The sequence below is a fragment of the Falco peregrinus genome, chromosome 1 (assembly GCF_023634155.1).
Source record: "Falco peregrinus isolate bFalPer1 chromosome 1, bFalPer1.pri, whole genome shotgun sequence".
NCBI lineage: Eukaryota > Metazoa > Chordata > Aves > Falconiformes > Falconidae > Falco > Falco peregrinus.
Window position 1 is genome coordinate 6,429,947 of NC_073721.1, and position 14,954 is coordinate 6,444,900.

The 14,954-nt window shown below is 39.5% G+C and overlaps 1 protein-coding gene across 1 annotated transcript in view; it reads right to left on the reverse strand.

The window, feature by feature from the left end:
* Positions 1-14,954, reverse strand: part of PLPP4 (phospholipid phosphatase 4) — a 66,099-nt gene that overhangs the window by 8,166 nt on the left and 42,979 nt on the right. Inside the window, exon 6 of the mRNA XM_055793626.1 lies at positions 14-184. Coding sequence (XP_055649601.1) covers positions 14-184 — 171 coding nt within the window. The remainder of the gene's footprint in view (positions 1-13; positions 185-14,954) is intronic.

A 14,954-nucleotide genomic window follows, 5' to 3' on the forward strand; every position in this document is an offset into this window, starting at 1 on the left:
CACTGTAACTCACCTTGCCAGTGATGTTTGTAATCACACATACGTGACAGGGCGATCATCATGGCACAGTAGAGTGGGAGAATTGCTGCACAAAGCCTCCAGCTCTTCCCCCGGCCGTTTTCCGTGAAGCAGTGTAACTTTCCGGCTAAGTAGAACGTGGTAAAGCCAAGGCCTGAAAATGCAACTGAAAGAGAAACACATAATTACAGTATTTTGTCGTTAACACTATCCCTTAAGATCCTTTAGGATGTGACAGCAGGATCCTTCTACTGCAGAAAAGTCTTGGATTTTCTAGGGTGATATTAGGAGCTAAGGTAAGTTGAGAAGACCCATCTGAAAAAAAATCAAGGGAGTTTCACAATTTAAACAGCGATTCCCATGTAACCATATAACAATGCTGTTATAACCGAGTATTTTAAAAGGGATGTAGCAAATAGCCTAGGTAGAGAGTTTTCTTGGTTTGGTTTGGGTTTATTTTTTGGTTTTTTTGTGAGGGGGCTGTTTTGTTTTGGTTTGGTTTTTTTATTACAGAAATCATGCTTACAAACTTAAAAAAAAACACTGTTCTTTGGGGCTGAATGGGAAAGGGTAGTGTCCCACAAGATCCATGACATACGTATGTTTTCCACAGCAGCAGTGTTACCTATGTGCAATGCAAGGAATCAGGCAAGCGAACACTGCGAAGCAAAGGAACTTCCTTCTCATAGATACTCAGCTTTCACGTCATCTGACATGTCTGCAAATACAGTGGTACCTCTAGACATTCATCTATCCAACAACAATTTATTTTTTTTCCCTTTAGCAATTTACCTTTTTCCTCTGGGGGAGACATCAGCTGTGGAAAGAATCCCTGATTTTATTTGCACATTAAAAATGTAGGCAAATTTTTAACTTGAGTCACAAAAGTCCTTTCATGCTTAACCTTTAGCACATCTTTCCTGATTTTAGAGCTATTCTAAAAAGCTGAGGTTCAAAGCAGAAAAGGATTCACTTTGGACTGCCACTGAATTACACTTAAATGAGATTTTTAGGTTCCATTATCCTATTTCTAAAGAACATGCACAACTGGCAGTGATGACAGAACTCAGGCTCCAAGTTTCTATAATGAACTTCTTTGCTCTTGCAGCTGTTCACCTTCCAGAGAGACACTGGATGGATTTCTTTATTTTTATATGCATTTTTAATTTTTGTAAAAAATGTTTGATTTTTAGTTTTGGCTGTAGGAAAGTTAGTGCTGTGGCTGAACATGTGCCTCTGTGAAAGACATCTATTTTCTCCACAGATAGCATACTCAAATTTTCTGCTGACTGCAGAGATCAAAATAGAACATAAGCACATAAACCACAGATAGCAAGATTATATTTATCCAAGCATTTGAAATCCTTTTTCTGACTACCTTTATACTTTTCATGTTTGTGGTATCTAAGCACCTCTATAAGAGGTCATAGGTCCATTCATAATACATAATTCTGTTCTGATATGAGTGAACTTAATGGTAAAATCGCCATCAGTGCTGAGTCGGACAGGCATCTTTTTTCAAATCTCCTGCTAGGGCTTTTCAAATGCCCTTCTCCTCATGTTCTCCAGTGCTAGATGTGATAAAGTAATTATTTGTGTTCTGCTGATAAATCTATGGGATGGTCAATTTTAGCTGACAGTACAATGATGTGGTTTTGCAAGTTTATACTACACAGCTGTTTGAATGCAATTACTGAAGATTTGCATTTCATCTTCAAACACACAGATAAATCACTTCTTCAGACTGGCTGTGGCAGAGCAAGACAGAATGCTGATTAGCCATCAAACCACTGTACCACAGATATTGTTTCCTAGATGCTTTTTCAACCAGTGCTGATTCTGTACTTGTCAGAAGACAGTGGGAGGCAAACCTTAAAATATAATGAACAATCCTGAATAAATAGAAGATTTCTTGCAGACTGAGTTACCTTCTTGTGTACAGACCTTTGAGAGTCAAATAAACTTGCTTTAACTTTCAGACTATCTATCAGACAAAAAATAATTTCTTCTGACATTTCTACATCACGGTATTCTTGAAATGACTGTATTTTCCAAAGAGTAGCATGTCGTACACAGAAACAGGCTGTGAGATGCACAGTCAGAGCACCAGGCTACAGCCACCACAGAAGACATAAATCTATGAGACAACATAGCTCAGAAAACTGGAATACGCCCTCCCTTTGCAAATATCCTCTCCAACTCTTAGAACCCAGGGTAGGCTGACACACCTAAAACAAATAAACGTTTCTTCTTCTTTCCAGTCTTGTGCCTCTCACATTTGTTAGATTAGCCACTGGAATATGACAAGACAACACTGCTCTCTTTTGTGCTCTCCCTGTGGCACTAAATAATTTTGGTGGCATCTGCACCAAAGATCTGCAGCTCTTTATAGGGTTTTTTTGATGGTTAACAACACACATTTGCATCTGTGTGAGGAGACATAGGGGTTGTCCATTCTGCAGACCTTTGAAACTAGAAACACGTCTAAACTTACCTGAGACTGCAAGGACAGGGCTACTCTGCGTTGTTCCATCTTCCAGTTGAGTAAATGGAGTGAGTAAAACTCTGTCTTTGATATTCAATATCAAGTGCAATCCTGGAATGAATACGTCCAAATACTTCCTCTGAAAAATTAGTTTTATTTTCATATTTCCATTTTCTATCTCAGTTTATTATTTTTTTAGATCTTTAGAAGAAGGAGAACTGGAATCTGAAGACAGTATTTCCAGGCAGAAGCATCAAGTGCTTTGTGGCTTCATTTTCAGGCAATCTACACCGCCTAGCAATTTAAAGGGCTTAAAGAAATACTGCCCAAACTATAGAGTAGGTGTTCAGCTCCACAGACTCCTACGCAGGATTACTAGCATTTGCCAGGCAATTTTGCTAGCACTTGTCAGTGTGTTGGACAGCCGCAGCAGATTGAGCTAAATGGGCTTTAGAGCAAAACTTGTGATATTTTCTTAAAAATTATTGCCCCAGAATTTGGTTTTTTTCAGGATCTGCCACATTTCCAGAAGGAGGTGCTTATGAATGAATAGGGAAGTTCAGCAGGATCTACACTTGCACCAGACGTAAAGGCAGATTTTGCCTTAGATGGTTGATGTGTTCCTCTAAGCTAAAGTTCAGGTAGAAAAGAGACTCGCCAACACTCCTCCAGGGGAACTTACGCCTAATCTAAGATGGAAAAGTAATATAACGATGCTCTAGCTTGTGGCTATGAAACTAGTGTTCTGCAGAGCAGCTTTACACTGCAATATTGTAAGATTGACTTCCCTCACCCTGCAGCGTGCACATCCAGAAAGAGCTGCTTGGCCCAACAGCCCCAGTGTGTGCAGAGTCAGCAGAAAAGAACGTGGAATTAAGAGCGAAACACTCCGGGATGTGGGAGTACCCATTATAAAGGTAACTATATATTTCAAGACAACTCGATTGTTGTGCACTCCATGCAGGCAACTCTGCCTGATGGCTCTATTTTGAAAATGATGCCGGTCAATAACATTAAGGAAAACAATTGACTCTTCAGGAATCCTGGGCCTATAGGCAATACTTACACTGAAGAATTGGTCGATCAGTGAAATATACCTGAGCATTTTTTTCTGCACCAGCTAGAGTCGGTACCTCAATTTATCACAAAGAAAACGGAAACACACACATGCACACACCACATGCCCTAACGTATTACATACTGCCTAATGTTATAATAAAAATTAGCATTCTGCGTAAGAAAGATTCCAAAGAATCAGCAAAGCAATGCTTCTTATCTACACAAATACTTCTGCGAAGGTGGTTTCTTCCTAGATCATTAGAAATTCAAGCTCTGTTTATATAAAGGCAAGAACAACATACAACACCAAGCAGACCTCTTCAGAGACATTGAAAGAAATGAAAATAAGACAAGCAGTCTGATTTAGTTTAAAACAGTGTTAACTCAAGATAGAGGTTGATGTAAATTTCAGACACATTTTTTTTTTTTGGTAAATTTCAGACAAAAAATTGATTTTAAGTGTTGGAAGAGGAGAAAGGAATGAATCACACAGTATAAAGCAATCAGATATTTTAAACTATTGCTGTACCTAACTCAAATCAAAGCCCTGACACTACCAGTTGCTGAACTCAGGATAACCTCTCCCGAGACAAGCCGCATGTTCTGTCAGGGCTTGAGAAAACGCTGCAGAGTTTGCAAATGCGTTGAAAGACTGAAAATGGAATATTTGCTTTGTAGCATCTCTGCAAGATCGCAGCTGAGACAAGGTTATCATTGTTCTAAGTGCTATGGAAACACACAGAGAGGACACCGTCCCACGAAGCTTAGCAACTAAAGATACGAAGGCAAAGGAGGCAAGGTGAAGTGCAGAGAGCAGAAGGGATTTGCTCAGTCAAGGATGAAACCTGGCTCCTGGAGCACCAGGGTCTGTGCCCTAGCTCAAGGCTTGTGCTGCCTCACGGTTCTCCCTCTGCCGCTGAAAGCTGTTACTGAGCTGTTCCCTTTAAATCAGGCAGCGATGGTTTCTTAAGAAATGAAGACAGATGAAGGGAATTTTGGTCTGAAAAGGGAAAATTTAAGTCTTACAGGAACAGGTGCTATGAGCTAACTTCAATGGGATAAAATACTTGAAATTAGAGGAAAACACCTTAAGCGGCACTCGATTTGTCCCGTTATTGTTTACTCCATTTCCTGTTCTACTGATAGCACCAGGTAACTGGTTTAGGGCCAACAGGGTTATTTAAACACCAGTAAAAATCCTGGATTTGCAAATCTTTATACCTTTCTGAACAGATTCTGAAGGCAGCTGAGATTCATAATGCATGTTGCTTTATTTGTATGGCTTTATTTCAAACCATAATCTACAAAGAATCTTTAATAATGCATACCCACTCTCCAGATAATATTAACAGTACCTAGATAGTCATGGTATCTAGTCATAAATAAACGTCAGATTGTGAAAAATCAAAATGATTTCCGTTCCCTTTTTTTACGCCTGTTCTAGCTGTTTCACTTTTCTGTAACGTAAGCCTCCTGGTTCTGTAGACCTACCAGTCACAGGTGTCTGATTCTGTTTGCAACACGGGTATAAACCATTCAGAGACTGTACTGCAAGTTCTGTCATACGGCCCAAGCCTGCAGGGCAGTAGAGAGCAAGCACACTGTCTTTGTCTGCCCATCAAAATGAATCCCCTATTCCCACTCTCGGAATGAGACCTTTGAATACCAGTTACACATTGGATCAATCAACTTGAAGCCACCACTCTAGGTCGGTCCAGTTCACAAAGTGTGCTGGGTTTGTTCCCTGCAGATAACGCTGCCTACTTTGCTTGCTGAATAAGGAGTCTTCAAAAGTTCACAGCTGGCAGCCAGAAGGGACCAGCTGACCTTTCCATCTGACCTTCTACATATCACACCAGTAAGTATGATCCACTTAGCACCAGAATGAGTTTCAATAAAGTATAATTTTCAGAGAAATACTCTGAAGACAGAGGAGCAGAATTATCTTGGATGCAAGAGGACTTGTAACGCCAGCCACCTGGTGAAGTTCTGACAAAACCATGATAAAATGGTAAACCACCATCATCATGGGCCACCTTCATCTGAGGATCAGATTCAGTACAACGCTTACAATAGAAAGAGAAATATGAACACTGCTATGTAGGCAAAAAAATCACTAAAGGCTCTCCAACAGTTTTCCTACAAGAACTGCTGCTCCCACTTGCAACAATCAAGCACAGGCAGAATTGATGCACTCTGTTACAAGCACCTACTGAGGTAGAAGCAAAAGGGGGTATCTGAGCATGTTTATTTACTGTTACAGCAACGACACGAGCAAAATACTTAACAGAAAAAAATGAAAACCTGGCATATCTTCTGCACACAGAGTCTATGTACTAACTCCTCATCCTGCAGTTGCATCAAAGGGTGCAGAACCTTGCCACCATGGAAAAACCTGCAGGGGATAACGGCACTCTGTAAAGGTACCCGGTCCAAGCCTTGCAGTTCTGATGAATGAGCAACCAGTAGGGGGTAAAAAAATGGAAGAGCCAAAAAAACCCCCAATTGAGTAGGGTTTTAGAACTAACTAGATAGCTGTAGACTTCTGTGTGAAGACAAAAAAGTGTTGTTGACCTTTATATCCTAGTGGTTTAGGAATTACCAACTTAAGAGAGTGCCTTTCAACTTGTTGTGTGTATGTATCTGGAACTGCTACTGGAAAGCACATTTTAAAACTGTACCATAGTGGCACTTGAAGCATGTCAAAAACCAGCATCCTCCCAGGCATTATCATTATTGGAATAAATAAAACTACATAAGACTCAATCTTTCAGTTTGCTTCTATCACCTTCTTTAAAAAAAAAAAAAAAATATTACAGAAGAAATAAGGCAGATGGTAGCATCTGGAGACGCTGCAGACTCCATCCTGACATCCAGTTTTCTCTAGCCAGGGGATCTAGGTGAATTAAAAAACCTAACTGTATGGACCAAACCACTTACCACGTTGAAATGCCTAATGTGAGAAACCGTGAACAAGAATCTGATCTAAAGCACCCCAAGTAAATTATTCATTAAAAATGTAATTGCTTTTGTGGGTGTTTTCTGGAAATTAAACTACCCCATGAGGACCTTCAGCTTCTCAAGCTTTAACGGATGCTTTGCTAAGCACACAATCCATGTCTTCTTTACACTAAGCAGTTTTTGAGCTGAAGAAAAAATTCTCAACTTATTTAAATGGCAACAAATTATGAAACTGCAAAACAACCACTCAGACAGCCTATGTAACAATCAGAGAAAATGATCCATCTCTTTGTCTGTAATGCTTTATGCTTGCAGTGATTACTGTATATTTTCCAAATGCAAACACATACTATTCATCACTGGAATTGCACAGCAGCCTACTGCAATTTTAGCTAAGGCTATGGTGAACGTTTTCAGTTTCACACTGTTCAAAGACTGAAATATTTATCTTTCCTGAAGGAAAAAGTATGATACCAAATGGTTGCATAAATTTTAATGCTGAAATTCAATTCAAAGAGCATTTTATAGAAGTACAATTCCCAGAGAACGTTTAGAGCTTATTATCACAGGCAATTTTTTTTTTTTTTCAAGTGGGATAGTCAATCACCTTCCCTTTGGCTTAACTTTATTAATTTCTTTTCAAAAAGAGGAACAGTTCAGCAGAAGCAACCTGAAAAGTACATCACAAAATCACAAATGTATGCACGGACTTGGGGAAACAAGGAGATATTGGAGACAGAGACATGTTAGAATAAAAATAGACCTGTATTATCTGAAACGCAAGTAATTAGAGCATTATTCATTAGGGGTTTTTTGCAGGACCGTCACAGTGAATTCTCCTGAACTTCTTTTGTTTTTTCCTGACATATTTTATTTTCATGCACCCTTCAAGATACCTCATTACACTTGAAATATCTAAAGTGGTCTCAGCGTGCATCTCATTGCTACCAAAACATAAGAACTAAGTTCTGATTTGTTCAGCTAATGACGCCATTTACAAAAAGTCTTAAAAGTGAACCTGTTCATAGCCTGCTTTGCCATTTCTGCTGACAGAAACCTTGAACACACACACACACCCCTTCTCTGAGATCACAATAAAGACAAGCCTAAAAGGGCTCTGATCCTGGAGTCACTTTGAGGAGAAGGGGTCAGCATTCACGCACAAATCCAAGCAGCCTGAGCATTAACGCAAGCTACAAGAGGCTGTCTTGTAAACTCAGCCCTGCTCACACAACTGTGTCAGAGCAGAAAGACGGCTTTTCTCTGCCTGGTGTGTTTTTTACTCTTTACACACTGCCAAAATCATCACGCTTCTCAATTACACTTGGTGAATTGGGTCCACCTAATGAACTTGTATCAGATTTAAACCTAGGACAGAATGACATCAGGATGCAACTGGTCCTTGAACACACCCATGATGGTGCTGCTCTAGTGTGGTCCCTGGCTAATATACTCTCCTCCTTACAGGTATCAGGAACACCAAGTGTTGACTGAATTATTTTTTGTTAGATTTGATGTGCATCCCTTTATGCAATAAAGTCCTGATACCATACCTCTAGTTTCTAGAGAAAAAAAAAAAAAAAGAAAAAAAAAAAAAAAAAAAAAAAGAGATAAGAGTTGCCAGGTTAATTCAAACAGGTCAGAACTAATTAAACAGCTACTACCCTGTCAATTATCAATAACCAGAGAATAAATTTCTCTTTCTGCTAGATCTCGGTATCAATACACTATATAACCACAAGTTTTAGACCATCAGCTCTTCATTTCATTGCCATAGGGGGATTTATGAGATACCTAGCTACAAATAATCCCTGTCTAGCGCAATTTTTTCTTTCCAGTTCAATGTTGGAATATACCAAGTCCCACACATTGGACCCGGGCAACTTCTTACTTCCTGCTTTGCTATACATATGTCATCAGTAGTATCCTTGATAACGGATCACATCCTGCTCAACTCCATGTCCTTCTATTCACCATGCTAAGTATTTGTATCAGTCTTTCAGGGATGCGCATTTAATTTAAAATTTGTTTGAAGTGAATTGCAGAAGCATACAGAGGAGCATGTAAAATGCAGTTAAAAGACATGTTGAAGACGACCTTGATGGAAAGAAACTTTTTCCAATCATCTGATGGAGGATCAGAATGATTCTGTCAAACACACAATGCAGCATGGTAGGCAGTGTCAAGGAGTTTGCTGGATTCTACTAGCGTTAGTACTGCCTGCAAATAATCCCCCAAAATATTTCAAAAAGAAACAAAGGAAACCCCAAGATTATGTACATCCAGAGCAGTAGGGTTATATAGAAGATCTCTACTTCTCTTTTCATGCTGTGAGACCCAGCAGGAATAGGAAAATGTTATTTATTCCTGCTACACTGCAAAGTGCAAAGCAATGAAGCCTGATCCATCCACCATTCGCAAGAGGAACTTATCATTGGGGGGGGTCGTGTAAAGAAGAAGGGTTTGAGGGGAAAAAAAAAAAAAAGGCAAGCAATCTGAAGCCTTCTTCAGTCACACTTTATGTAGCAAAGTGAGAACATCAAGAGGAAAGTGGCTGCGCATTATCATATACTGAATTTCATGCACACTCCAAACTTGTAAATAACTCCCTCGAGAGAAACTTTAACCGTCTTGAGAGAATCAGGACTGGAAAGTGGGTAGCTTCGTTTCCAATGCAGTCTAGATCCTCTGAAGAGAGCAAAAATAAAGTTGCTATCTGTCCCTTTGGAGTACACCCTAGAACTGGGATTAATCTCTTTAATCAAGCAGAGAAAAGGAGAAAATATATTACCATTTACTACCATAACAAATAATTCTTATTGTGTTAAATGCTACAGTGTAAAAGACGATGCATAGAACATGTTTGCTAGGCAGGATAAATACCAGTGAGGAACTACTGCTTTACATTGAAATATCATGTAATAAACCCCCACATTTTTTATAAATTCAGAAAAAAAACAGTCTTCCGGAGGTGTGCTTGACGCCTATACATAATCTGAACCTCTAACAGACTAGCAAGAGTTGATTTATTATTAGAGCCTGAAAACTAAACTTTAAAGAGTTCATCTCACAAGTCCCTCATGAATTCAAACAGCCTTTGTTATTGAGTACCGAGAGGTAAATATGTCAGAGAAGAGGTAAAAGCATTAAACACAACCATTCCTGAGTATATTTACAGTTTGAATTAAAAAGTCAACAAACCCCACAGGAGATTGTATTTTTTTCCTTGCATATCTAAGAAATCCATTCCTTATTCCCCTGGATTCTTCTTTAACAGGATGAAATATTTGAGGGAGACACTGCCATACAACTGTTAATTAAGAGATTTATCTTGAAAATAGGGGAGCAGCAGCAATTACTGCCAAAAACCTGTGGCTTATAGCTCATCTGTTACTTAAAATGTTCACTTTCAACTGAAGGAAATATGATTATCCTCCATGAAATTGCTAGCTAAAGATAATTAACAGTTCAAATTTAGATACCCAACTATAATTACATGTACTGTGGTAATATTTTATATAAATTATCATAGGATAGCAAACAATTCTATCGAAATTCAGTAATTTCTTCACTCTGAAGCACATAAATATTTTTAATTTTTCAAACAAATTAATGCCTTTTAAATTGTAAAAATATTTTCATTTTTACAACTGACTAATTTCAATTATTTCGTGAAAAAGAGGAGGAGGAGCTAAGCTAGCTGTCCTTTCACTCTAAAGACATAATACTTCCCAGCCTCCTTTTTGATTTTTAGTGACACAGCAAGGCACACCACAAATACATTCGCTTAATTAGTGCTTCATCAAGCAAAACTGGCGCAAGCATGAACTGCATAATCAGCTCTGATGTCGTCAGAGAAGGCAACTCCTTGGGAGCAATACAACGATAACGCACTAGGCAGTGACAAGCACTGAGAGGAACAGTTTGTTGTGGAGAAAGAGAGAAAATATTATTTTTTTTATTTTATTAATACAATCAGCTAGTCAACAGCAGAGGGGCTATTGCTTTTGTGAACTGCTGTAGTAGTCCTCACCAGGCTAAGATGACAACTCACACCGAGTAGACACCTAGTCTGACTGTCTAATATATAGATAACTGTTTTATAGCGGGGGCGGCGGGAACCAAGACATTTCTCTCTCCTTCCCCCAAACCCAAGGAGCAGGCTGGACAGAAAACTATTTTAGGAGTAATCTTGAGAACACCTTCTGCCCAAATAAGCAGAGTTTAACTAGTTGGACTGGGACACATCCAAACAAATGCAGATATTGGTATGTGAACCAGTTATCAAGACTAGAATTGGTGCAGATAAATAGGCATTTCCAAGGTATGCCATACAACGTTTTTTGGTAACAGAATTAAAGCCAGACCCATAAATAGACACATCCAAATTACACTCCCACTCCTCATATTTAACTCCTACCCATTACCTACCCTACAGCAACAGGCGTTCTCTGGATACAGTGATACTCTCTTCTCATTCAGACTCTAGCCTCCTGCCCTACTAAACAATTCCAGAAAGTGATATACTAATTCTGTTGCTTGATAACATACCTTTTAACCCTTGCCTTTAGACTTTTTTGTTATTTACTGCATCTAGTAGTTCTGATTTTCTAGGATCTTGCTGTGTTCACGCACACAAACTTACCGATGTCAAGCAAGTAATGAAAGAAAACAGGAACAGCGGGGAAGACTGAGAACAGAATGGCATAACGTATTTTCAGTTGGAAGGGACCTACACTGATCATCTACTCCAACTGCCTGACCACTTCAGGGCTGACCAAAAGTTAAATCGTGTTGTTAAGGGCATTGCCCAAATGCCTCTTAAACGCTGACAGGTTTGGGGCATCGACCACCTCCCTGGGAAGCCTTTTCCAGTGTTTGACCACCCTCTTGGTAAAGAATTGCTTCCTAACATCCAGTCCGAACCTCCCCTGGTGCAGCTTTGAACCATTCCCATGCATCCTATCACTGGATACCAGGGAAAAGAGAACAGCAAAGGGGTCAGGCTAATACAATGAAGAATAAAACGACTAATCATGTAACAGAGAACTTCTTGCATCCCTGAGCACCTCTCACCAGCACAAATCATATTTAGACCTGACTGTCTCTGGAAATGCTATGACATAAAAACCATCTGGCCAACAATTCTGATTTCTGTTTTTGATTATTTCCCTCAGTAACATTATCCAAAGACTTTTTTTCAGTCCCCCCTCCTCCCCTGCAAGTGATTTTTCTTTTTTTTAAAAAAGATCCCCTATGCTATGATGCACTGTCAGTTTCACCCATGAGTCCAACTTACATTGGCTTCCAACATGATCAGACACTTTTCCAACATACTGATTCTCCAAAACTTTCTGGTTGTTTAAACAGAACGTAGGAACCCTAGACAAAGAGACTTCTAAACCCACTGCCTCAGTTCAGACTGAAAGAAGCAGAAACTGAAAGTCTCAAGATAAAATCACCAGGGAAATCAGTTGATTGCAACAAAGCAGTATTAGTTTTAAAAATATTTTGCATAAGCATTTTTTGTGTAGGTTTCATTTGATAAAACACTGACTTCATTATTTGCTCAGTCCTCTGCAGATGGGAGGGAAAAAAAATTACCTACTTACTTCTCTGTAATAGCTGGTGCTTTCTACATTGAGCTGACAGTAATAGCAAAATCCAAATGAGGCTTTCTGCAGATGTTCTGTATTTTTGTCTTTCTGGCATAAACAGTATGCTTGATTTCCTGCATTTATCTCATAGCTTTTATCTCAAGAGACTTAATATCCCTTTGTTTTCAAGAGACCTAAATTAATGTTTTTAGAAATATTTATGATTGAGATTTCTGCAATTTGATAAATCAGTCAGCAGCCTCTAAAGAAAGGTGCCTAGCATTTTAACTTTATAATTTAATTTCAAGGTTTTTATTGATTTATTTTTCTTTTGCTTACAGTAGAGTTGTAGTTGATACTCTTACTGAAATAATTCTGGATTGATTCAGTTATTTGCAGTACAAGAACATGTACTTATGTGAGTCAGCTCTCTCACTCTTGCTGCTCAGAAGGGGTCTGAGTCAACAAGTAGTATTTGGAGACTGGTCACAACTAGCTCTTGTAGAGTGGAAAACACACACCCCCAACTCATGAAGTTGATCACCCTCTATACAGATTCACAGTCCCCATGGGAACAGAATGATCAGTCTTCCTTCCTTGCAAGTGGCTCAAGTCTAGGCAGAGCACTCTCACACATAAGAGCACTCTCACACATAATCTGGCTTATCCTTACCGTGGGCTCGAAGACCACAGCGTGACGCGAAACAGTGCTACAAGAGGGGACTGTCAACACTGTCTTCACAGCGTATGCCTGACCAGCATGAAACTGCTGCCACAGAAAGCCCTACCCTCACACTCTACAGATGTCGAAAATTACCCTATTGAGATAAGCAGAATAAGAACTGCTTCTAGCAGTCATTCCTGATCAAACTTGGCCAAAATGTTTCACAGCTGACAGGACTGGGGGTAAATTCATACACAAACACCAGCTTCTAGTTCTCAAAATAAGAATTCTGACTAGACCTATGATTCCCTATTTTCCTCTTTGCAGAGGAGGAGGAAGGGTTATCCTTCACAAGGCCAGGGTCTGACCTGACATTAAAGTTAGAAGAGAGCAAAGACACATGTTTATGCAGTGAATACAGTAAATATGCAAGCCAGATATGGTTTTCATTGGCCATCTACCTGCTTCTCATATACAGTGCAGTAGCCAAGCTTCTCTTACCTCCCAAGTGCTGCCTAAAACTGCCCACTGTTGAGTTTACCTACCTTAAAAAGAAAGCTCTATGCTGAAGAATATATTACTGAGGAAGAGCTAACAACACTTCTGGTTTAGAAACATCTCTACGTTTGGTTTGTTCTTAACAGAAATGCTACACAAAAGCATATCAAACAGATTTGGGGGCATGCTGTCAGCGCGATGCTGCAATGGTAGTTTCAAGGAATCTCCATATTTGCCAGTGCTGTAATGAGACTTCTTCCTTTAAAGATGGTCAGAAATTGATGAGCCAGCCTCCTCGGTCTGAGTTAAGTTGAGAGCCATCCATTTTCAAATTAGTCTTGAGGTTTCTGACCCATTTTGCTCCAGAGAAGAGCTGTCACTGCTGCTCACAGATGAAAATTGATCCTTAGATCTCTAGTGTAACTCAAAGCCCTCTCAACTGAAAAGGTCACTCAGAAGAACAATGGTCTTAGCTTTACATACTGCTGAAGTCTACAACATCACAACGAAGTCTTCTGCAGGCGGTGAAATCAAGCATATAACTTGATCCTAGATTGTGAATTTTACCCAAAATGCTAAAGTTAGGTAAAAGAAAAGGAAGAATTAGACCAAAAGGTAATTAAAATTATTCCCTACACAGATGAACGCAAAGTGAACAGCTACAATAACCAAGAAACAGCAATAGCTGCTGGGAAAACTGATTTATCGAAGCTAGGCTCAGAGATTTGCTTATAATCCCAGCTCACTTTTTAACTTCAGCTCTCCAGCTCTTGAGGAAGAAGCATGTTGACTCACGGAGTCATTCATTCTATTCCTCATTAATGACCCAGGATTCAAGATGATTTCATGTTTTTTCTTACTTTCCTCTGAAGTCTCACTCTACTCGAGTGCCTGGTATGACCTGGTCTCCTGAGTAGGAAAAGCAAAACCAAGTAACAAGCCCCCACCACCTCTTCTTTAGTATCCTACGTCAGTCACAAATTACAGTGGACTGCAAGTCAGCAAACCACAGTCCTGAGATCAAGAAAGCAACAGGCTTACCTGGTACTTTCTGATTTTTCGTGCAGTACTTTGTATTGCTAAATAACATGTTACCATGAAGAATCACATTACTTTCTGCTTTTCTCCAAGAAGGTCTGCTGAATTTTGCTAGACAGCGGAGAGATGTAACATCTCATGCTTCAGTTCTTTTAGTCATTTTAATGAAAAAGGCTGGGTGCTGGTGAGAAGCAAAGAGCTTTTACACGGCTTGGAAAGAAGCCTACTGTTTGCAGAGAAACTGATGGAAAGGTAAGGACCTTGCCTTTCACCTTAAGACTGAGTAGAGTCTCAGACAGGTAAGTGGCAAGCATTGACAAAGATGAATAGCGTACCTGCATGGCTATACCTTTTTGTAACCAAAAAAAAAAGTGGCTAAATAGTCACCTTATTTATCCCAATAATATGCATTAATAGCTGCTTGATAAACTGTCACCTGAGCCAGTCTATACTCAAACTCTGGATAGCTTGTGGAAATCAGCTGTTGATTCCTCCTAGAAAAAGAGCGGGGCACAGACCTTCAGCATTCATCTCTATTCTGCATAAGGGAACTATCTCCCGAGTACTGCCTCTAAAGGTGAGTATGCTGCCGTTCCTGGAGGAGATAGGATGCTCTGTAAGGGATGAGTTGGCG